The sequence below is a fragment of the Bos taurus genome, chromosome 13, assembly GCF_002263795.3.
Source record: "Bos taurus isolate L1 Dominette 01449 registration number 42190680 breed Hereford chromosome 13, ARS-UCD2.0, whole genome shotgun sequence".
Classification (NCBI taxonomy): Eukaryota; Metazoa; Chordata; class Mammalia; order Artiodactyla; family Bovidae; genus Bos; species Bos taurus.
In genome coordinates, this window is record NC_037340.1 from 46,708,051 (window position 1) to 46,732,019 (window position 23,969).

At 43.6% G+C, this 23,969-nt stretch overlaps 1 protein-coding gene and 1 non-coding gene across 9 annotated transcripts in view; one reads left to right on the forward strand and one right to left on the reverse strand.

Moving 5' to 3' along the window:
* DIP2C (disco interacting protein 2 homolog C) overlaps positions 1 to 23,969 on the forward strand; it is a 294,092-nt gene that overhangs the window by 180,526 nt on the left and 89,597 nt on the right. For all 8 annotated transcript variants that reach the window (XM_010811336.3, XM_010811337.3, XM_010811338.3 and 5 more), the window contains 4 exons: positions 259 to 468; positions 14,312 to 14,446; positions 19,157 to 19,276; positions 20,691 to 20,888. In XM_010811336.3, coding sequence (XP_010809638.1) covers positions 259 to 468; positions 14,312 to 14,446; positions 19,157 to 19,276; positions 20,691 to 20,888 — 663 coding nt within the window. The remainder of the gene's footprint in view (positions 1 to 258; positions 469 to 14,311; positions 14,447 to 19,156; positions 19,277 to 20,690; positions 20,889 to 23,969) is intronic.
* On the reverse strand, positions 21,019 to 21,099 carry MIR2285M-2 (microRNA mir-2285m-2). Its single transcript, NR_107752.1, has one exon. It is a non-coding gene; the product is annotated as a microRNA mir-2285m-2 (primary transcript).

Below are 23,969 nucleotides of genomic sequence, written 5' to 3' on the forward strand. Positions count from 1 at the left end.
CTGGAGTGGAGGACAGGTGAGGATGTCTTTGAGTTTGGAATTTTAAGAAGATTCTGGCATATATATGTAAGGTAAGGTGCTCTGGATGAAGACCTTGCTATACTGAAAAATAATTTGTCACCTGAAAAGCTTGTGACTTCTCAGGAGTGTTCGAAGGTCATTTACCAGTTAGTGTGTGGGGTGGGTCTGTGTTTGGAGAGGGCCTGGGCCTGGGAGTGCTGCTTGCCCCAGTTGCAGCTAACTGCCTCTGTCCCACAGATACCTCCTCTGGCTCAGAAGACGAAGGCTCGGTCCAGGGTGACTCGCAGGGGACTCCCACATCCAGCCAGGGCAGCATCAACATGGAGCACTGGATCAGCCAGGCCATCCACGGCTCCACCACCTCCACCACCTCGTCGTCTTCCACCCAGAGTGGGGGCAGCGGTGCTGCCCACAGGCTGGCTGACGTCCTGGCGCAGACACACATAGGTGAGTGCCTCGTGGCAGCCGGCTGTGCTGTTCTCCCTGTCCGTGCATCTGAGTGGCTGCTGAGTGTCCCTACCCCTTTTAGTTTGCATTTTCCCTGTCTGTGCATCGTGGCCTCAGAACCCACTCGAGGGACAGGTCAGACCTGTTTCTGCCCCTGGGCTGCTTTGCTGCGTTGGCTTTACTGTTCTGTGAAACCCTTGGTTTTTACTATTTTTTACATCCTAGACGTCTTCTACAACTATAATTTAGAAGTTTTCTGTTCGTAGAGAAATGCGTTCTTGCTCATTAGGGAAACATGCAGCCATAGCTGGTTACACATTTTCTTCTCTTCATGCTATAATGCACTCCTAAGTAACATTTTAATCATGACTAATAAGCATGACTGGGCCCTTGAGAGTGAGTTTGCCCTTACTTTGAAAAGGGGAGACTTTCATCACTGCAGCTTTCATCATTATAGCAGTTTTCTGCTGTAGGCATTCAGATTTCTGGGGTGGTTCCCAGAATGTATGTTAGGTTATGAGAAGTGGGATCCTTTGTATTTAAAAAAGCACAGAGTTAGGAAGCATTGGCAAGGTGTTTGAAAACTGTAAAAAAGGAAATTAAGTAAGAGTTGTTAGAGGAAAAGAGTGTATTGAATGAGCACTGGGGCTCTGTGAGCCTGGAGTACCTGACGGTGTCTGTCGCTGCCTCTACCCTCGCCTGACGCTCACTGTGCCACATTCATCTGGTGTATGAGCTCCAGATCTGTTCTCATCCATTTCCAGCTGTGGATTGAGATTTTTAAATACTTAAATAATATTAATATTCATAAAAATAAATCGCTTGCTTTGAACTTGGTGCCAAGATGGTTCAGTATGTTCTCCATTCAAATGATGTGGAGCAGGGTCAGCCACGTCCAGGGACACCAGTGCAGTGGTTGAGCACTGAGCACAGGGCAGGTGCATGTCCTTCTCCCACATCTAGCCTCATATCCAAAAAATCCCCATTTAGAAAATAGGCTAGTGAAATGAATGAATTCGATACTCGGCCACCTTCTCAGATTCACATTCACACAGTATTTTTTTCTAGATTACTGTCTCCATGACAGTCAGAGGAGTTCCATACTGACTTCTAGGAATTGGCCCCAGTGGCACTTGCTCAGCGTGCAGCTGAGGTTAAAAGCCGCAGCCTTTCCAGAATCAGCAGTGAGGCCGATTGTCTCCCAGCGGGACACAGGGAGGGCTGGCTTCCTCAGCAGTCACTGTTGGCCTGCTCTAGTTTGTTAGTGGAAAGAAGAGGAATGATCTGTCCTTCCTTTGCCACCTTTCCGTTGCGAATAAAAAGGGGAAAATAGGAAAATTCTTCACAGTTTTTAAAGTAATGCTCACATGCAAAGTGGCATTATTAAATTTGAGTTTAAAACATTTTTGGTAGCATATGTTGATTACTGTGTACTGAGAAACTCTATTTGAAATCAGAGAAACTGTGACCATTACATATTTTTGGACACTAAAATTTTTCCCGAGTGTTTAGGAACCTGAGACAGTCCCTCGGCGCTGTCAGCGTGCTGCATCCAGCAGCCACATGCACAGGTGGGGCATAAAGCTCCTTCCACCTCTGCCCCTCACTCTGACCTTTGGAATGTGTGTTTCCTGATTCAGTTCACTTTTAAGGAAATATCTTCAATCTTACCAAGAGAAATACATAATTTTGGACATATTACTCCCTGCATTTGTTTCTCACTTTATGAAGTTACACACGGAATATTGGAGGAAATTATAGCACAGATAATTTAACCTACCCAGACTATAAAAGATTGCATTACTCATGTGTGTTAAGCCTCAGTGTAACTAAAAGAGAGCTTCTGTGTATGTGACATTTCACTAATTTCTAATTTGGCACAAAGATAAGCTCCTAGAATATCTAGGAATTTTCTATAAATGCAAAACAAATTTTGTTGAAAAAAAGCAGTGGCAAAATAAGAAGAAAAGGAGAATTAAGATTTTTTTTATCCCTGTGACAAAAGCCAAAGAAGTGAAAATTCAGAATTGACAGTATTGGACCTTTTGTTGAGGCCATCAAAAGCCTGCAAAATAAGAAAGTATTATGTGTACGTGTGTGTTTTAAGGTACGTAGGGTCAAATAAACCACCACTTTGTACCTTGGGTGCAAAGAGGAATGCACCTCTCGAGGTGAGGCACTTGGATAGAGTCTATGGAAATGTCTCTCACCCGGTGGGCAGAGGGAAAATGAGTGGTTAGAGACCACCAAGTGACAGACAAGTGAGTGGTACTTCTGCACTGTCGTCTTAGAAGGAAGTCCTGTATCCTTGTATGTCCATCCTGATGCACAGGGGCACCACGCACCTCCTGTCAGACTGGCTTAGTGGATGACGTGGTCCCCATCCAGGGAATCTTTGTTCCTGTGGCTCTGCTAGATGGTATTCACACTTGAGCACTGACAATGAGGGCTCGAGGCATCCCTGTCACAAGATGCTAACGCCTGAGGTGTGCACATTTGTGACTCAGGAAGATGGACGCACCGTGCAATGGCCTCTGCAACCTATACAGAACAGGGCCTCCACATTGTCAAGAGAGAAAACCAGAACATGTTTACAGAACCTTCGTGCATGCCGTGTTCCTGAGACAATTGGCAAAGGATTAGTACCTCTAAAATACTTTATCAGAAGTCAAGGGGCATAATTTAGAGTAACCAGAAGAATTAAAGCAACACTTGAAACTTCAAGAAACATATTTATAAAAAGGCACTGGAGTAAAATATTATAGGAATTAGCTACATGGAAATAGAGAAAGTGAGGAGAAACTATTAATACATTTCTAGATTAAGAAATAAGAACAAAGCAGAATAGATAACATTGTTATACATTCAGCATCAAAATTTGTATAGTCAAGAAATTAAAGAGACTTCTTAATGAGCTACAGATGTATAGGTAAGATGTGTGTCATCTTTGTGACTGATGCATTTGAAATGATGTCTCATTTATGTTTCATCTGCATGTGTAGGGGTATATTGTCATTAGCCAGATATTCATAGAAGTAATTGCATTTCCAGAGTATCATAGAGTTTATCAGCATGAATGCTGCTGTTTGTATCAGCAAGGAAATTCTCATCAGTTTTCCTGTATCGATCCTGCTAAGCAGGTAGACATGCCTCCATGTGCTTGATGCATAATTAGCCTGGAGCCTGGCATTTGTTCAGGATCTAGATTCTGGTTTTCTAGGGAATTTGCTCAGAGGGCTGAATGTAATAAATAACCATAATTTATTTATGTATAATCATCCATAGTATCACTTCTTTCATAATCTCTTTACTGATACTTCTCAGACATTTACAATCTTAAAATACGAACTACACACCAAGGATGGTGGTATTAGGAAAGCCTGCACCACTGGGGCTGGGGTCTCTCTGCAACATTCTTGCCTCCCTTCCTGGCCAGGGCGTCCCCAGCAGCTGGAGTTTCCTGATTCAGAGGCAATGTCCGCCAGTTTTTCCAGGAAAGGGCCAGAGAGTGGGTGTCAGGCTTTGTGGGCCATACAGTCCCTGCTGCCGTTCCTCAGTGCCCTGGCTCAAGAGCAACAGACAGTGCGTGAACAGCAGGCATGGCTGCGCACCAGCAAGACTTCATTTATAAACACAGCTGACAGGCCACCCCGTGAGCCATAGTTTGCCAGCTCCTGTTGTAGAGAATTTTAAACCATGCTATTGAAAAAGTAAGCAGGAAAAGAAAATTTGCATTAGGTAACACAAGGCCTGTGAGACTCTTCCATCAATTACTGCGTGTTTCTGTGGCTCTGTGGGTGATTCTGTACTAAAAGAAGCCTGGCTTGAGAGGTATATCTCTTTGGCCAACATGACTGTGGGAATTTTTAGTTAGGTCCTAGGTTTGGCTTCTAATCCTGCATTTTCTTCATCTGTTCATAATAAAGCTGAGATCTACAGATACTGAAATTAAGGGAATGTCACCATGGATCTTAGTCTATCTCCTTGTCGAACATCTCTCACCACTGATCCCTTTCCAGCTCACATGTTTCCCTGTCTTTCTCCATTCATGTTTTTTTTTTTTTTTTTGCTGTGATTCCTTTTCTGGGAAAGAAAGCTCCTTCTTTCCAAGGCTCATCTTCTTGTCCTCATTCTGGATCCTGGCTCCTCCCACATCTGCTGACTCAACTCTCTCCTCTGTTGCGGCTTCACTTCTCTCCTCTGGAAACCAGAGCTCTGGTTGTGATGACTACTTTTTCTCTCCTCGCCCGCTGGTACCACACCCTGGTTCTCCTTCCCCTCTGCCCTTGCCTCTCCTCTGGTGGCTCCTCTCCCCATCCTGTCTCTTTGTGTTCTTGCCCATGTCATCCACTCCCACAGTCTTTAAGGCTACCTGCTCTTTCATGACTTTCAAATCCTTACTTCCTTCTCCCATCCACATTTCAGAGTGCCTCTTGACCCTGCCCCTCAGCCTGGCCTGTGTCCTGAGATCAAGCTGTCTAACGAGGTCCTGCTGTCCTCAGACCAGCAGAACCCTTGTTCTGGGCATTCGACTGCCACGTGTAATGCAGGCCTCCTTCTGCTCCATCACTACTCCCTGGATCCCGGCTCCAGGCACCACACCTTTAGTCTCATTACTGTAGCCCTTCTGGCCTCTGTCTGTCCTGTTCATGCTGTCCTTGTTGCCCTGTTGATGTTGTCAGGGCACAGATCTGCTCCTGCCGCTTTTCTCCAAAAATGCTTTGGGGCTTTTGCAGCTTGAAACTGATTTTATTTATTTGAATTTTATACTTAGATTCAAAGTCATGGCTTTTTACCCATAATTATCCTAACCCTTCATCCAGGACATGCTTCATGCTGCAGGAGTACCTGGGGCCTGCTGCTCACACCTTGGTGCATAGAGCAGAGCGACATCTGTTCAGTTCAGCTCAGTTGTGTCCAACTCTTTGCGACCCCATGGACTGCAGCACGCCAGGCTTCCTTGTTCAACACCAACTCCCAGAGCTTCCTCAGACTTGTGCCCGTTGAGTCGGTGATGCCATCTCATCCTCTGCCATCTCTTTCTCCTAGTGCCTTCAATCTTTACCAGCATCAGGGTCTTTTCCAGTGAGTCAGTTCTTCGCATCGGGTGGCCAAAGTATTGGAATTTCAGCTTCAGCATTAGTCTGTCCAATGAATATAAAGGACTGATTTCCTTTAGGTTGACTGGTTGGATCTCCTTGCACTTCAGGGGACTCAAGCGTCTTCTCCAACACCACAGTTCAGAAGTGTCAATTCTTTGGCGCTCAGCTTTCTTTATAGCCCAACTCTCACATCCATACATGACCACTGGAAAAACCATAGCTTTGACTAGACGGACCTTTGTTGGCAAAGTAATGTCTCTGCTTTTTAATATGCTGTCTTTTCCCAAAGTTCAAATACGTATGACTCAGGAAGTAGTAACAGTTATTTACGCTTTATGCACTTGAGTCTCACAGATTTATTTCCTGGAACTCATGAGAGGAAAGGATCCCCACACAAGGGGAGAAATGGCAGAAGCAGAGCCTGTGGGCTTGAGCACGAGGATGGCAGTGTCACCATCACTGCCGAATGTGTGGGTGCAGTGTTGCTTGTGCCCTCAGCCTCAGTGAGGAGCAAGTGTCAGCACACTGCAGCTCCACTGATGAGAACGCCGAGGCCTAGGGAGTGGATGTGGCGCCCATGGCACCAGCTAGTAAGTGGTCCTCAGGAGCCAGACCCCCATCTGTCGGATGTGGGAGCACCTGCTCGTGACACCCGGGGCTGGCTTCCCGTTGGCTTTTTTGTTCCAGCTTGGACCTGCTGGTTAAAAACACACAGAAATACAGTTAAACTTAGCATAAATGATAAAATTCCAGTGTCCCCATCACAGCTGTCTGCATCTGTGGTCCTGCAGGTCTGTGGTAGTTGGAGCCCTTTGGCAGGAAGTTAAGTTTGTGGATGTAAAAGTCGAGAAGCTATTGTCAGGAGTTAAAGGTTTCTCTTCTGACTGCTATATTTAGAATGGATAACCCAACATGGACCTACCATACAACACATGGAACTCTGCTCAATGTTATGTGGCAGCCTGGATGGGAGGGGAGTTTGGGGGAGACTGGGTACATGTACACGTATGGCTGAGCCTTCCCTGTTCACTTGAAAGTATCACAGCATTGTTTGTTAATCAGCTATGTCCCAATACAAAACAAAAAGTTAAAGATTTCTGTTCTGATATTAGACTATCCTGAGATTTGTCTAACAGTAGCTGTCAAATTTTTATGGGATATTTGTGGCATAAATGTGGGAAGAAGGCCGTTCCAGGTCTGAGAACCTGTGTAATCCTGCTAAAGTCAATTTCTTAGAGCTTTGGCTAAGAGAAATATTTGAATATTGAACCCTTTCTAACCATCTCCAGGTTTAGTCTACAAATCTGAAAAGCAACTGTGAATTGCCATTAGCAGTGTTTCACACACGCTCTCACTGGTAACCACGGCATACTGTTCTTTCCCCAAGTGATTATTAAAGAGTAAGGAGATAAATCTTCACTTACATTGTCATGTGTCAGTATGACACATGGGTGACACACCAGTAGAACCCTCCTGTTGGGACTTCTGTCAAACTGGGGAGGTGGATGTTTTGGGGGAAACCAAGGAGGAAGGCCTGCTCTTCTGGTGACCCACACGTGGAAAACAGGTTGGTACAGTGGGCAGCCAAGCAGCATCTCCAGCGACAGGCTGGATGCTCTGACTGCTTTGCTCAGCGTCGTTGCAGGCGCCTTTCACCGGGTAATATTACCTCCACGTTTCCATTGAGGAACCCGGTTTTCTGCTTCCATGTGGAGGGCACAGCCATGTCGTCTTAGGAAGCCAGAGCAGCTGGATGGACGGGTGGTCTGAGGGCCTACATCACTTCCTGCTCAGTGACAGAAGAGGTCGTATTGACCAGGGGAGACTTGGGAGGGCCCTGTTGACAGATGGAAGGCTGGGTTCCTTAACACGGCTCTCCTTACTTGTCATCAGTTAGTGGACAATGAGTACTTAGCTTTCTACACATGAAGAACAGATTTCCCCTTTTTCTTCTCTTATTTTAGAAGTTATTTGGGCACTAAAAATAACAGGCTGAAAGTAGCTTCTCTGACCACTGGACCCCTGAGGTCCCTAGTCAGAATTAAGGAAAGTTGCTTTTTAGCAATGTGAGAAACAGAAGCACATTATCTCCAGTCATTAAGTGCTCTGGTGTACTCATTCTTGTGTTCATTCATTCTTTGAACTATCATGCCAATGTTTGCTGAGTGCAAGCGATGTGAGCTGGGTATTGGGCAACTTCAGCATCTGAATAGGACACAAGAGCCGGACTGAGCTGGACACCTGCAAGAGTGGAGATAGGGAAGGGGGTGGTTCAAGGACGCATGGAATCCATGGTGGAGCTGAGCAGGAAGGTCAGCTAGTACCCTGAAATGGTCATGGCTAAAACAGCCATCCACAGGGTTGGATGGTTGGCAAGAGTAACAGACTAACATCCCAAATGGGAGGGGATGCAGTGAGTGAGATGGACCTCTGGTACTGGTGGCGCCAAGACAGCAGATACTGTCCTGGAAGAAGGCCAAACACACTCCCCTCCCATCTTCCCCTAGTGCCTTGAGTCCAGGGTCTTCAGGAACCCATGGCAGCTGCTGGGAACAGAAGCCATACCAGGGTGGATGGAACAGGTCCCACCTGTCAGGAAACAGGTGCAAAGCTGTCACAGTAGCTCTGGGGCAGTCACAAAAGAGGTGACACCTGATAGGTGGCTGGAAAGATGGCTGCCATTTTTCTGTTTATTTTAAGAGTTTTGGGAAATTGAACTCAGGAACGGTGGGTCATCTGGCTCAGAAGATGCAAACCTGCTCTGATGAGAATCCTTGGTCTTCAGCTCCTGGTACATTTGGACCTGATAGGTCTCAAGCCTGGGGCTGATGTGCACTTTAGACCTTTGAACCTGCACCTTCAGCCACACTCTGTTTTATCTTACCCATCAAATGTTTCTTGAGCATCTTTTATATACAAAGGTCTTTTAAACACTACCAAAAAATAGATATCGAACTCAGAGTTAAATGCCTGGAGGCCTTATCTTTATCCAGATGAATCAGGGCACTGTGTGTCACTGCAGTGGCAGAATGTTCTTGGCTTCATAACAGCAGCCAGCTGCTGGGTTTATGATCCTGCAGTGACAGCATATGTGGGGAGTTTGCAGGGGAGGGGGAGGGGCTGGCATATAAATAAATTTGGAAAGCACATTGAAGTCACGCAGCTGTCACTGCTCCTATGTCTTAATCACCAGATGTATTGGAATGGTTCCTTTTCCCACCTTCAAAGTGGCCGCTCAGCACAAAGACTTGTTGGCCATCACAGTGATGTGGCTACCATGTAACAAGAACAAGTAAATCTGAGTAAGATGGAAATGCAGTAAGCTTAACGTTTTAGCTGCTTTTGTCTTATGTGGCTAATTTGAAATGTTATGCATCATATGTTGGCATCTATTGTAGTTTTATTTGAAATATGAGGCCCCTGTGAGTTAACTACTCAGCCATGGAGAACTAGATTATATTAAAACATGAAATAAGGTCTGTTTGGCAAAAGCAAATGCGGGGGAAATGAAGAGAATGAATGAATGCAGTGTCTGAAATATTAAGGAGGTCATTTAAATGGTCCTCAGCAGTCTGACAAAGCATCCCACCCCCACCCTCCTCTCTCTAACAGGTGAGCTTTTTCTGGGCTGTGATCTAAGAAATTTACCTTAAGGGTGTATGTCAGGTGGCTCAAGCAGCCATAACAAAGCACTTGAAACACAAACAACTTTCATTCCGTGGTTTGCAATCCTGGAGGCTGGAAGTCTGAGATCACAGTGTCAGCAGTTTCTTCTGAGGCCTCTCTGCTGGGCATGTAGACAGCTGTCTTCTCTGTGGGTATCTGTGACCTCATCTTTTCTCACAAGGACACCAGTTAGATTGAATTAGGGCCCTTCTTGGTGGCTTCATTTATGCCTTAATTATCTTTTTAAAGATCACTGTCTCAGATTTCCCTTGTGGTCCAGTGATTAAGAATCCACCTGCGAATGCAGGGGACATGGGTTCAACCCCTGGTCTGGGAAGATTCCACATGCTACAGAGCAACTAAGCCCTTGCACCACAACTACTAAAGCCCGTGTGCCCTTCCCCACGGTCCACAATGAGAGAAGCCACTGCAGCAAGAAGCCCACACACCACAACTGGAGAGTAGCCCTTGCTTCCCACAGCTAGAGAAAGCCTATAGGCAGCAATGAAAACCAGTACAACCGTGAATAAATTTATTTTAAAAAGACCACTGTCTCCAAACAGTCACCTTCTGAGGACCTGGGGACTAGATTCCAACATGTGAATTTCGAGAGGACATAGTTCAGTACATAACAGCCTGGGCACTTCTGGAACAGGGAGATGAGAAGTGGGGAGCTGGGCTCTCTACTGATGGCCTATGCTTAGGGGCTGATGCCAGCTGTTATTTCTCAGCGATCTGCAGGCTCAGACTCTGGAAGAGTAGTTGTGGGTACCATGAACTGCCCGTGTGTTCCTCTCCTGGCACGTCTGTCTGCATGTCTGGTAACACCAGTGCTTGTGTCCCTTTATCTGTGTGATTCCCACTGTCACTCAGAGGTAGGCACTGTCATCATCACCTCCTTTTACAGGATGAGGGATGGAGGCATAGGAAAGTCGATAACCGGTCCCAGGTGATGAGCTCTGAGACGTGGACCTGAGGACTAGTCAGGTGACTCCTGGTGGCCCAGCACTCAGCTCCCATGTATGTTTTCCAGGCGCTGATTAGTGTGCCTGGGCTCAAGGGGCTCCAGAGGCCCAAGCACCTGCATTGGTTGGACTGTTGCTACATTTGAAGCTTACCTAGGAGTTCAGGTTAATATTTCTCGGCCTCAAGTCTCACTTGGTGTAATATCTCTTAATGTATACATGTTCACTGCCACAGAAGTCAGTCTCTTCACTCCAGGCGGATTCGGGACTTGCCAATCTACCTACTTGTTAAAATTACCTGCAACCTCAGGACCATACCCATGACTGAGGTGGTTTCCAGACATTTGCACAACAGCTAAAATTTGAGTCCCCCGGCATACAGGTCCCAGCAAAATCAACTGGACATGCCCAGGCTTCTTGTTTAGCACAGTCTGTAAACAATGTTCTTTCTGTGATCTCTTTGGTGTTCTGTTTTACCTTGTTCTTGTGCTTTTCATTAGTGAGTTCACAGTTTAAACTGGCCTTCATTTGTAGTGCCAAGGTAGGCAGTGGCCACAGGAGAAAGGCTTTCCAGCACCTGTTCCCCTTTAACAGCACAAAATACTATGCTTTTGTCACGTGGAATTACAGAATCTTGACAAACTAGTTAAATCTTAGTAGTTTCTGTGTCGTAAGGCTTAACAAATCAAAATTAATAGTATAATACCCATTACTAGAACTTACTATGTATAAAATGACATCACAAGTCTCATTTGACATACTCAAAATATTTATTTATGGTTGGTTGTGCCTAGGTCTTTGCTGCGTGTGGGCTTTCTCCAGTTGCTGAGAGCAGGAGCTACTCTCTAACTGTTGTCTGTGGGCTTCTCATTGTGGTGGCTTCTCTTGTTGAGCTCAGGCTCTAGGCTCATAGGTTTCAGTAGTTCCAGCATGCAGGCTCAGTCGTTGTGGCACACAGGCTTAGTTCCTGAACCAAGGATTGAACCCATGTTCCCTGCATTGGCAGATGGGTTCTTATCCACTGTACCACCAGGGAAGTCATATGTCTTACTTAATAAATGCAAAATTGTGCTTTCTCCATTTAACCATTTAAGTTCTTAGGTTTTATCATCAAGTAATGTGTGGAGGGCCCACTGCATGTCTCATGTGCAGAACGCAGTCCCATACAATAAATGTAAACAATTGTTTTTTGAATGACTGGACTGTTCAATACTGTTCATGCTAAAACAGATACTAAAATAGCCACTATTTTTTAGATGTTCACTTTCTATCATGAATTGTTCTAAGAATTTCACATGTGTTGTTCAGTCACTCAGTCATGTCTAACTCTTTGAGACCCCATGGACTGCAGCACGCAGGTTTCCCTATCCTTCATCTCCCAGAGCTTGCTCAGACTCAGGTGTGTTCAGTTGGTGATACCATCCAACCATCTTGTCCTCTGTTGTCCTTGTCTCCTACTGACTTCAGTCTTTCCCAGCATCAGGATCTTTTCAAATGAGTGAGTTCTTCGCATCAGGTGGCCAAAGAATTGGAGCTTCAGCATCAGTCCTTCCAGTGAATATTCAGGGTTGATTTCCTTTAGGATTGACTGGCTCGGTCTCCTTGCAGTCCAAGGGCCTCTCAAGTCTTCTCCAATACCACAGTTCAAAAGCATCAATTCTTTGACACTCAAATGTCTTTATGGTCCAACTCTCACATCTATACATGACTACTGGAAAAAACATAGGTTTGACTATATGGACCTTTGTCAGCAAAGAAATGTCTTCGTTTTTTAATACTCTGTCTAGGTTTGTCATAGCTTTTCCTCAAAGGGGGCTTCCCTGATAGCTCTTTACCCTGATAGTTGGTAAAGAATCCACCTGCAATGTAGGAGACCCTGGTTCAATTCCTGGGTTGGGAAGATCCGCTGGAGAAGGGAAAGGCTACCCACTCCAGTATTCTTGGGCTTCCCCTGTGGCTCAGATGGTAAAGAATCTACCTGCAATGTGGGAGACCTGGGTTTGATCCCTGGGTTGGGAAGATCCCCTGGAGGAGGGAAAGGCTACCCACTCCAGTATTCTGGGCTGGAGAATTCCATGGACTGTCTAGTTCGTGGGGGTCTCAAAGAGTCAGACTCCGAGTGACTTTCACTTTTTTCACTTTTCTTCCAAGGAGCAAGTGTCTTTTACTTTCATGGATGCAGTCAGCATCTGCAATGATTTTGGAGCCCAAGAAAATAAAGATTCTCACTGTTCCCAGTTATTCCCCAGCTATTTGCCATAAAGTGATGGAACCAGATGCCATGATCTTAGTTTTTTGAATGTTGAGCTTTAAGCCAACTTTTTCACTCTCCTCTTTCACTTTCATCAAGAAGCCCTTTAGTTCTTCTTCACTTTCTGCCATAAGGGTGGTGTCATCTGCATATCTGAGGTTATTGATATTTCTCCCAGCAATCTTGATTCCAGCTTGTGCTTCCTCCATCCCAGCATTTCTCGTGATGTACTATAGAAGTTAAATAAGTAGGGTGACAATATACAGCCTTGACGTACTCCTTTCCCGATTTGGAACCAGTCTGTTGTTCCATGTCCTGTTCTAACTGTTGCTTCTTGACCTGCATAGAGATTTCTCAGAAGGCAGGTAAGGTGGTATGGTAATCTCATCTCTTGAAGAATTTTCCACAGTTTGTTGTGATCCACATAGTCAAAAGCTTTATCGTAGTCAGTGAAGCAGAAGTAGATGGTTTTCTGGGATTCCCTTGCTTTTCCAATGATCCACTGGATGTTGGCAATTTGATGTCTGGTTCCTCTGCCTTTTTAAAATCCAGCTTGAACATCTGGAAGTTCTTGGTTCACATACTGTTGAAGCCTACTGGGAAAATTTTGAGCATTACTTTGCTAGCATCTGAAATGAGTGCAGTTATGTAGTAGTTGGAACATTCTTTAGTATTGCCCTTCTTTGAAAACTGACCTTTTCCAGTCCTGTGGCCACTGCTGAGTTTTCCAAATTTGCTGGCATATTGAATGCCAGCAGTTTCACAGCATCATCTTTTAGGATTTGAAATAGCACAGCTGGAATTCCATCACCTTCACTAGCTTTGTTCATAGTGATGCTTCCTAAGGCCCACTCAAGTTCACACTCCAGGATGTCTGGCTCTAGGTGAATAATCACACCATTGTGGTTATTTGGGTCATTAAGATCTTATTCTTGCCACCTGTTCTTAATATCTTCTGCTTCTGTTAGATCCATCCCATTTCTGTCCTTTTTGTTTTGTTTTGTTTTTTTCCATTCCTGTACTTTATTGTGCCCATCTTTGCACGAAATGTTCCCTTGGTATCTGACTTCCTTGAAGAGATCCCTAGTCTTTCCCATTCTGTTGTCCTCTTCTATTTCTTTGCATTGATCATTGAGTAAGGCTTTCTTATCTCCTTGCTAATGTTTGGAACTCTGCCTTCAGATGGATATATCTCTCCTTTTCTCCTTTGCCTTTCGCTTCTCTTCTTTTCTCCACTGTTTATAAGACCTCCTCAGACAACTATTTTGCCTATTTTGCATTTCTTTTTCTTGGGGATAGTTTTGATAACCCTGTGTAGTATTACAAACTTCACATATGTTAACTCATTTACATATGTGTATCCAACAAGCAACTAGTTACCATTTTTCCCATTTGATGGATGAAGAGACCAAAGTATAGGGGTCAGCATGCTTTCCAAGGTCTCAAGAATTTGCAGAATTGGGAGTCAAACCCCAGGCTCTCTATGTCTAAAGCTTGAACTCTTAACTGCCTCTGCTATGACAGACAAGAAAATTACTCTGTTATGAGCAAACACATAACTTACACTATCTTCTTCCATTGGCCACTTGATGACATTATTCTAATTAAAATGTTACAGTGAGTCATTGATGTGGGTCCTGCAGTGATATTGTGTCTGAAGTTTTACCTAACTTTGTTCATGTTGAGCAGTGTAAATTATGGTAAAGACCATCTTTATGCCTAAGTTTTTGTTTTAGTTTTTGATTCAGAATCTTGTCCTCTTCTTAGGATGTGGCATTTTGGAAAACTTAACTGCTTATGTAGCTTTCATAATAAATGTATCATGATTACCAGAAAACTTACAGTTTGCTTCTTTACAGAAAATCACTCTGCACCTCCTGACGTAACCACTTACACCTCAGAACATGCAATACAAGTAGAAAGGCCGCAAGGCTCCACGACGTCGCGGACAGCCCCGAAGTATGGCAATGCCGAGCTCATGGAGACTGGCGATGGTACGTCTTCCAGCAAGTTTTCCTCCTTTGTAAATTCCAGGTGCCCTTCTGCGCCCTGCCTGGATGTGTTTCTTCTAGGGACACAGTCGGCTCATGAGCTCATCAGGGCCTTCATGAGCTTCCCTAGAAGGTGGCACAGTTACAGGAAGTGCAGACTGTCTCCAAGGGCAAGAGTTACTCCTTGTTGTAGGAGTTTAGTCATGAGAAGAAAAAAATTTGATAAAATCCTGCTGTTTTTGGTGGTGAATGATGTTGATTCCACAGTTAAAAATTAGCACAGGTGTCAAGACTATGACCAGGTACTTGGAGGTCAGTATGGAGCTTAACGCAACCAAAATAATTGACAGAGATGGGCAGTTTCGTGCTTTAGACTTTGGAAGAAAGAGGGTCCTTTTCTCCCTCCATGTTGAATAAGGTGTTGGTGATTTGTGTACAGCCGTTGGGGTTCTCTTATTACTCGAATCTTTCATCTTCACGTGCTCTAACATCTTTCTGTTACCCATTCTGAAGTGACAGGCTGGAACATGAACTTGATGCTTTATTCTGCATTCCTTGACCTCCAGGGTCATGACAGTTAGCATGGAACCTGATGATGATGTAAAGTGTTCTTTACTTGGAAGATGTCTGTAGTAGCTTCTGTGTGCCCTCTATACCACTGAGCTTGTGTCTGTGACACAGTGACTCAGGAGTGATGAGGAGGCCTGAACCCAGCCTCCAACAGGCTGATGCCTCCTCACTGTGATCAGAGCCCAAGGTCGCTGGATTGTGAGTTCTCTGTTAGTACATCTGGAGTCAATCCAGTATCCAGTATGATTGGTTTCTCTGGACTGCTTCTCAGTGTCGATGTCTGTGTAGTTCTCCACTAAATCCATTGTTTCTTGAATCTGTCATTACTGTTGTCCTTGTCTTCACCACTTTAGTATCTTTGTTGCCTTTGAAATTTATCATCTTCACCTCCTCCCCCAGGTAAATTCATCTGGTGTCCAGTCCAGTGGTGTGATAGCATCTTGTATCAAAACCACATGGGGCAGTTGTTGGAAAACAGATTGTGGGCCACATCCCAGACCTAACACATGAGATGCTCTGAGCTGGGTCCTAGGATGATGTGTGTGTCCTGTTTAAGCTGGAGCACCATTTCTCAGCATTATTTCTCAGTGGCCTTGAGAAATAATCTCTAATTCATCCAAACCAGATTCAGTTGAGTTCAGTTGCTCAGTCATGTCCTACTCTTTGTGACCCCATGGACTGCAGCATGCCAGGCTTCCCTGTCCATCACCAACTCCCGGAGCTTGCTCAAACTCATGTCCATTGAGTCGGTGATGCCATCCAACCATCTCATCCTCTGTTGTCCCCTTCTCCTCCCGCCATCAATCTTTCCCAGCATCAGGGTCTTTTCCAATGAGTCAGTTCTTCACATCAGTTGGACAAAGAATTGAACTTTCAGCTTCAGCATCAGTCCTTTCAGTGAATATTCAGGGCTGATTTCCTTTAGCATTGACTGGTTGGATCTCCTTGCAGTCCAAGGGACTCTTCAAGAGTCTTCCCCAACACCACAGTTCAAAAGCATCAATTGTTCAGCGCTCAGCTTTTTTTATAGTCCAAATCTCACATCCATACATGACTACTGGAAAAACCATAGCTTTGACTAGACGGACCTTTGTTGGCAAAGTAATGGCTCTGCTTTTTAACATACTGTCTAGGTGGGTCATAGCTTTTTTTCCAAGAAGCAAGTGCCTTTTAATTTCATGGCTGCAGTCACCATCTGCAGTGATTTTGGAGCCCAAGAAAAGTCTCTCACTGTTTCCAGTGCTTCCCCATGATCTTTGTTTTCTGAATGTTGAGTTTCAAGCCAACTTTTTCACTGTCCTCTTTCACTTTTTCGCTTTTCATCAAGAGGCTCTTTAGTTTTTCTTCACTTTCTGCCATAAGGGTGCTGTCATCTGCATATCTGAGGTTATTGATGTTTCTCCTGGCAATCTTGATTTCAGCTTCATCCAGTCCAGCATTTCTCATGATATACTCTGCATATAAGTTAAATAAGCGGGGTGACAATATACAGCCTTTATGTACTCCTTTCCTTGGATTTGGAACAAGTCTGTTGTTCCATGTCTGGTTCTAACTGTTGCTTCCTGACCTGCATACAGATTTCTCAGGAGGCAGGTCAGGTGGTCTGGTATTCCCATCTCTTTCAGAATTTTCCAGTTTCTTGTGATCCACACAAAGGTTTTGGCGTAGTCAATGAAGCAGAAGTAGGTTTTTTTCTGGAACTCTTGCTTTTTTTGATGATCCAGCAGATGTTGGCAATTTGATCCTGGTTCCTCAAGGCTTTTATAAATTCAGCTTGACCATCTGGAAGTTCATGGTTCATGTACTATTGAAACCTGGCTTGGAGAATTTTGAGCATTACTTTGCTAGTATGTGAGATGAGTGCAATTGTGCAGTGGTTTGAACATTCTTTGGCATTGCCTTTTTTTGAGATTGAATGAAAACTGACCTTTTCCAGTCCTGGGGCCACTGCTGAGTTTTCCAAATTTGCTGGCATATTGAGTGCAGCACTTTCACAGCATCATCTTTTAGGATTTGAAATAGCTCAACTGGAATTCCATCACCTCCACTAGCTTTGTTCATAGTGATGCTTCCTAAAGCCCAGTTGACTTCTCATTCCAGGATGTCTGGTTCTAGTTGAATGATCACACCATGATGCTTATCTGGGTCATGAAGATCTTTTTTGTATAGTTCTGTGTATTCTTGCCACCTCTTCTTAATATCTTCTGCTTCTGTTAGGTCCATACCATTTCTGTCCTTCATTGTGCCCATGTTTGCATGAAATGTTCCCTTGGTATCTCTAATTTTGAAGAGATCTCTAGTCTCCCATTCTGTTGTTTTCCTCTGTTACTTTACATTGATCATTGAGGAAGGCTTTCTTATTTCTCCTTGCTATTCTTCAGAACTCTGCATTCAGATGGGTATATCTTTCCTTTTCTCATTTGTCTTTAGCTTGTCTTCTTTTCTCAGCTATTTGTAAGGCCTCCACAGACAACCGTTTTGCCTTTTTGCCTTTCATTTTCTTGGGGATGGTGATGCATCCTATCCAATGTCATGCACTTCCATCCATAGTTCTTCAAGCACCCTGTCAGATCTAATCCTTTGAGTCTATTTGTTACTTCCTCTCTGTAATCGTAAGGGATTTGATTTATGTCATACCTGAATGGTCTAGTGGTTTTCCCCACTTTCTTCAATTTAAGTCTAATTAGCTGGGATCAGCTAACCAGATTAGCTGGGACTATTTAATAGGGGAATATTATGTTTAGATATTGAGAATTCTGGGTTGTATATTTTTATATATTTTCAAGATTGTAAAATATTTAATATCTCAATTCTGAAAGTGCTCATAGGATATTTTGAGACTATTAAAGTGGTTATTTGATTGAAAAATTTCCTTGAAAGCTGTCGTACTCATTCCAAAAGCTGAGTTGTGTTTTTGTGACACTGTGTGGTGGATGGCTTCCCAAGTGACGTTAGCAGTAAAGAACCCACCTATCAGTGCAGGAGACATGGGAGATACAGGTTTGACCCCTGGGTCGGGAAGATCCCCTGAGGAAGGTGTGGCAGCCCAGTCCAGTATTCTTGCCTGGAGAATCCAATGGACAGAGGAGTGTGACGGGCTACAGTCCATGGATTCACAAAGTGTCAGACTTGACTGAGAGACTGAACACACACGCATGTGCCATGGATAAAGGGCTCTGGCTCAGTCAGAACAGGAAAGACCTCTTGTGGTTGTGGTTCTTTTGTCCAGGAGCTTAGAAGGTTCTAGGCCTGTAAATTTACAGGTTCAGGTTTCTAAGCACCTTTGAATGGGAATGAAATCTGCCTGCAGAGGAGGGTACATTTGATCCAGTTGTGGCTTCAGTGTCTTGGTGCTCCTTTTTGTTCATTCATTTAAATTTTTAAAAATTCCATGTCTTTTTCACTCATCATTTTCAAAACTATGTAGCATTTATTATCCTAAGAAACGTATTATAAGGTGGGGTTTATTTTCCTCCGTACATATGGATAAATACTAATATATGTGAGTTCTGTGTTAATATCATAAATTGAATTTAGAGACTTTGGTTGCTTTGCTTCTGGGATGTGTTCCCTAAATGTTCACTCAGGAGAGTGGGTCTGAAAGGCATATAGAAGGGACCTGACTGTCACCTGAAAGAGGATAGTGGCACTTGTAGCTCCTCAGGTTCCTGTACTTTCATTGGGAGGTGTCGGGGTGACAACTGGAGGCTGAGCACAGGTGGTCTCAGGAGACGGGGTCTTGGGGAAGGTCTCGCTGCTTCATCAGCTTTCTGATCAGACAGAGGAGAACCTGAGACGGGTATGAATGAGGAGATGACAGACCCTTTTTTTAGGAATAGAGGTGGGACCAAGCCCAGTCTGTGGTCTGGAGCTGTTCCCAAGGTCACCAGAGCCAGACAGCTCACAGTGTAAAGAGCATCATTTCTGCTCCATCTTGATTCTCTGTTGAGGCTTCCCAGCAAGGCCACATGCTGGGACCACTCTCCTTGGAATGTTCTTGTTGACAGAAGTCATCTAGGGACACAGAGGGCACCAGGCTGAGATGGGACAGAGTGTGGTTCCACAGCCGTTTTTACTGTGGCTGCTTGTTCATGGTGGTTTGTGCTGAGAGTCAGTCCACCTGCCTCATGATTCTGTTTTCAGGTGTGCCTGTAAGTAGCCGCGTATCTGCAAAGATCCAGCAGCTTGTCAATACCCTCAAACGACCCAAACGACCACCCTTACGGGAATTCTTCGTCGATGACTTTGAAGAACTACTAGAAGGTGAAAGAGCCCCTCCCTACCCCCTCGTCCAGTGTTTCTGTGACTCCATAAACTGTAGTTATTTCTTGACCAAGGTTGTTTGATCTTTAAAAACAATAATCTTTGTGTTCACAGGAAACAGGAATCCTGCCTAGAAACTGTAGGTACTGTTCCGCAAGGTCCCTTTAAACATATGCTCAGTCCCCAAACAGCTGGGTCAGTACCACTGGTTCTGACTCTGAGAAGCATGTGATTTTGTTCCATGAGCCAGTCCTCTTTCTAAGGACTCCATGAAGCTTCAGGAATGCAAGGAAATCAGACAACCTGAGCTCAGCAAGCAGTGCATTCTCTCTCTGTAGGCTTTAGAGGAATGCAAAGTGAGCTGTGGGAATCTTGCCTTGCTGCCTCTCTGGACAGCTTCAGGAGCTGGATGTCTTCACTCTGAACACTGCTGAACCTTTTAATACAAGAAAACCCAAAATTGAAACAAAGTACTGCTTGTTTTATCAAACCCAGTCTCCTTATTTTCTTGGTCTTTGTGCCACAAGAAAGACATGGTTGATTTTCTAGCCAGCATGTGGAAATCATCTGTCATATGCTGTAAGAGAAACCTTCCCAGAAGTAAAAAGAATCACCTCTCAGATTCTCACCCATCTAAAGAGTCGGGCAGATTGTTCTTATTATAGGGCATTTATCTTTGTTTTACTTAAGAAAATATGAGCTGTGCTAGTTACTCGTAGTGGTTGTAGCAAATTCAAATTTACATCTCCATATTTAAGGGCACAATATACTTCAGCCAGATTTGAACTCTTTGGAGTCTACAATTACTGGTGTATGTTGAGAATTGATGTTTTAAACATGGCACCCCACTCCAGTACTTTTGCCTGGAAGATCCCATGGACAGAGGAGCCTGGTGGGCTGCAGTCCCTGCAGTCGCTGGAGTCGGACATGACTGAGCGACTTCACTTTGACTTTTCGCTTTCATGCATTGGAGAAGGAAGTGGCAACCCACTCCAGTGTCTTGCCTGGAGAATCCCAGGAACGGGGAAGCCTGATGGGCTGATGTCTCTGGGGTCGCACAGAGTCGGACACAACTGAAGTGACTTAGCAGCAGCAGCAGCAGCATTGTAATGTTAGACTCTAGGTGTGTTAAAATGCATAGTTTTACTTGTCAGTTTATAAATGCATTCAGGTCTCCCTAAGTTCCACATCCTGACATTGCCTTGGATGTTGGAAGAATTATGTGCTTTGGTTATATCCATGAGGCTCATATGTCAGATGTAGCTCTAATTCTAGAAAAGCACCTGTGCATGTTTCCTGTAATAAATTTCTAACTCAAGTATAAGTCTTCTGGCTTCTTTAAAATGAATAAGAATGATTGTGCTAATAATGGATGTATTTTTCTCGAAAACCTTCTGTGTTCAAATGTATTTAGTTCAACAACCAGATCCAAACCAGCCAAAGCCAGAGGGAGCCCAGATGTTGGCGATGCGTGGGGAGCAGCTGGGTGTGGTTACAAATTGGCCCCCATCTTTAGAAGCAGCGTTACAGCGATGGGGGACCATCTCACCAAAGGCCCCGTGCTTGACCACGATGGACACGAACGGAAAACCTCTCTACATCCTTACTTACGGTAATCCTTTGAGGCTTATCCATCTTTTGTCTGCTTGTGCCTGCACACAACTGCCACTTTCAGGGTGGAAGTTTATATTTGTGTTGCCTTATGTTTCCAATATGGAAATAAATGGAACCCAAAAGGAAATATTGGATTGGCCAAAAAGTTCATTTGCGTTTTCCTGTAAGATACTATTGAAAACCCAAATGAACTTTTGGGCCTAGCCAGTATAGGAAAATTATTCGATTTGAATGTGAAAAATTATTATTTGTTAATGATTTTTAGTAAAAACCAGAAAGTGATACAAAAATTAGTGACTATAACTCTAATAATAAGATGTTGGATTTTATATCTTGGAATGTATATTAAATTAATGCTTTGAAGAAGGATTGGTAGTTAAAGAAATGAAACAAGAAAGAATGTATATAGAACTCTTTGACATGCATCACTTAGAAGAAACAACATTTGTTTCCACAGTACTTTTCTAGCAAGCAAGGGAAGCAAACTTTTGCTCTTTATTCAGTATGATTAATGCAGTCCATAAACTTTGGGAAATAGTTAACTATACAAGAGAGATCCCTTTCTCTTTGCTTCACAGATAAGGGGCCACGGAGAAAGCAAATTGTCAGGTCATTTTCACACACTCTGGTGCAGCATTGCAAAGAAATCAGCTTCATAACTAAAAGACAAAATGGCTTATATCTGCACGTGTGAGGTTACATTACCATTTTTAACTTCCGGTTTTATTTCTATGATAATAATGCTCTTCTAATTGCAGGTAGGAAAGAAACTGTTTTCTCCATTAGCAGTGGAGCTCAAGAGCCAGGTGTTGTGTTAAGTAACATAACCCAGCTTTTAGTGGGGCCCAGAAGGCCCCCACTGTAGACTTCATCATTATCCTCTGCATCTCATGGAAGGAAATGGGATTCAGGAGCGTATGTTTTCATAGTCTCAATTTTTTTCTTCTAGCTTTGTTGGGAAATTCTTAGTGGATAAAGGGTATTTTACCCATAATGGGACATAGGATTGATTTTTTTTTTAAATTATACTCTTAGAAATAAATTTTAGTCAGAAAGATAGAAGACTTTCCTGTCTGACCCTCGTCCCTGGCCAGGTTCAGACCAGGAGCTGATTGGGTACTGTTTTCCAAGCATCATTTATTGAAAGACTGTCCTTTTCCCTTTCTTGGCTGTTTTGTCATACATCAGTTGACATATATGCATGGGTTTATTTATGGGTTATTCTGTCTCATTGATCTATATGTCTGATTTTGTGCCAGTATCATACTGTTCTTATTACTGGTAGTTTTGTAATGTCAGGGAGCATGATGTCTCTAGCTTTGTTTTTCTTTCTTAAGATGACTTTGGCCATTTGGGGTCTTTCAGGGTTTCATACAAATTTTAAAATTGTTTGTTCTATTTCTGTGAACAGTGCTGTTGTAATTTTGATTGGGATTGGATTTAGATTGCTTTGAGTAGTACGGATACTTTAACACAACTGCTTTTTCTAATCCATGAGCACAGAATATCTTTCCATTTGTTTGTGTTATCTTCAGCTTCTTTATCAGTCTTACAGTTTGGTTTTTTTTTTAAGATGCAGATTTTATGGGGCTTAATTTTCATTGTGCTTTTTGTAGTGGGTTTTTTTTGTTTGTTTGTTCTTTGCCACACCATGCGGCACACTGGATCTTAAGTTCCCAGCCAGGGATCGGACCTGTGCCCCCTACAGTGGAAGCACGAGGCCTTAAACCACCAGACCTCCAGAGAAGTCCCAAGTCTTAACAGTTTTGAATGTACAGGTCTTTTACCTCCTAATTAAATTTATTTTGAGGAATTTCTTCTTTTCAATGCTGTTGTAAATAGGATCTTTTTCTTGGTTTCTCGTTCTAGTAGTTTATTATTAGTATATAGACACAGCAGTTTTCTGATAACAGCAGTACATTGATTTTGTATTTTACTACTTTACTGAATTCATTTATTACTCTGTTTTTTCTGTATTGTCTTAAGGTTTTCTATGTATAATGTCATGTTATCTGCAAGTAGTGACAGTTTTTCATCTTCCTTTTCCAGTTTGAATGCTTTTTTTTTTTTTTTTTGGCCTGGCTACTCTGGCTAGGACTTAAACAATACTTTATTGAATAAACATGGCAAAAGTGAGCATCCGTGTCTTATTTCTGAATCTTAGAGGAAATGCTTCAGGTTTTCATTGTTCAGTATGCTATTAGCTGTGAATTTGTCATCAGATCAGATCAGTTGCTCAGTCGTGTCCTACTCTTTGCGACCCCATGAATCGCAGCACGCCAGGCCTCCCTGTCCGTCACCAGCTCCCGTAGTTCACTCAGACTCACGTCCATCGAGTCAGTGATGCCATCCAGCTATCTCATCCTCCGTCGTCCCCTTCTCCTCCTGCCCCCAATCCCTCCCAGCATCAGAGTCTTTTCCAATGAGTCAACTCTTCGCATGAGGTGGCCAAAGTACTGGAGTTTCAGCTTTAGCATCATTCCTTCCAAAGAACACCCAGGGCTGATCTCCTTCAGAATGGACTGGTTGGATCTCTTTGCAGTCCAAGGGACTCTCAAGAGTCTTCTCCAACACCACAGTTCAAAAGCATCAATTCTTCGGCACTCAGCCTTCTTCACAGTCCAACTGTCACATCCATACATGACCACAGGAAAAACCATAGCCTTGACTAGACGGACCTTTGTTGGCAAAGTAATGTCTCTGCTTTTGAATATGCTATCTAGGTTGGTCATAACTTTCCTTCCAAGGAGTAAGCGTCTTTTAATTTCATGGCTGCAGTCACCATCTGCAGTGATTTTGGAGCCCCCACAAAGAAAGTCTGACACTGTTTCCACTGTTTCCCCATCTATTTCCCATGAAGTGATGGGACCAGATGCCATGATCTTCGTTTTCTGAATGTTGAGCTTTAAGCCAGCTTTTTCACTCCACTTTCACTTTCATCAAGAGGCTTTTTAGTTCCTCTTCACTTTCTGCCATAAGGGTGGTATCATCTGCATATCTGAGGTTATTGATATTTGAATTTATCATATAGGACTTTTATTTTGTTAGGTATGTTTTCTCTGTACCCACTTTGTTGAGA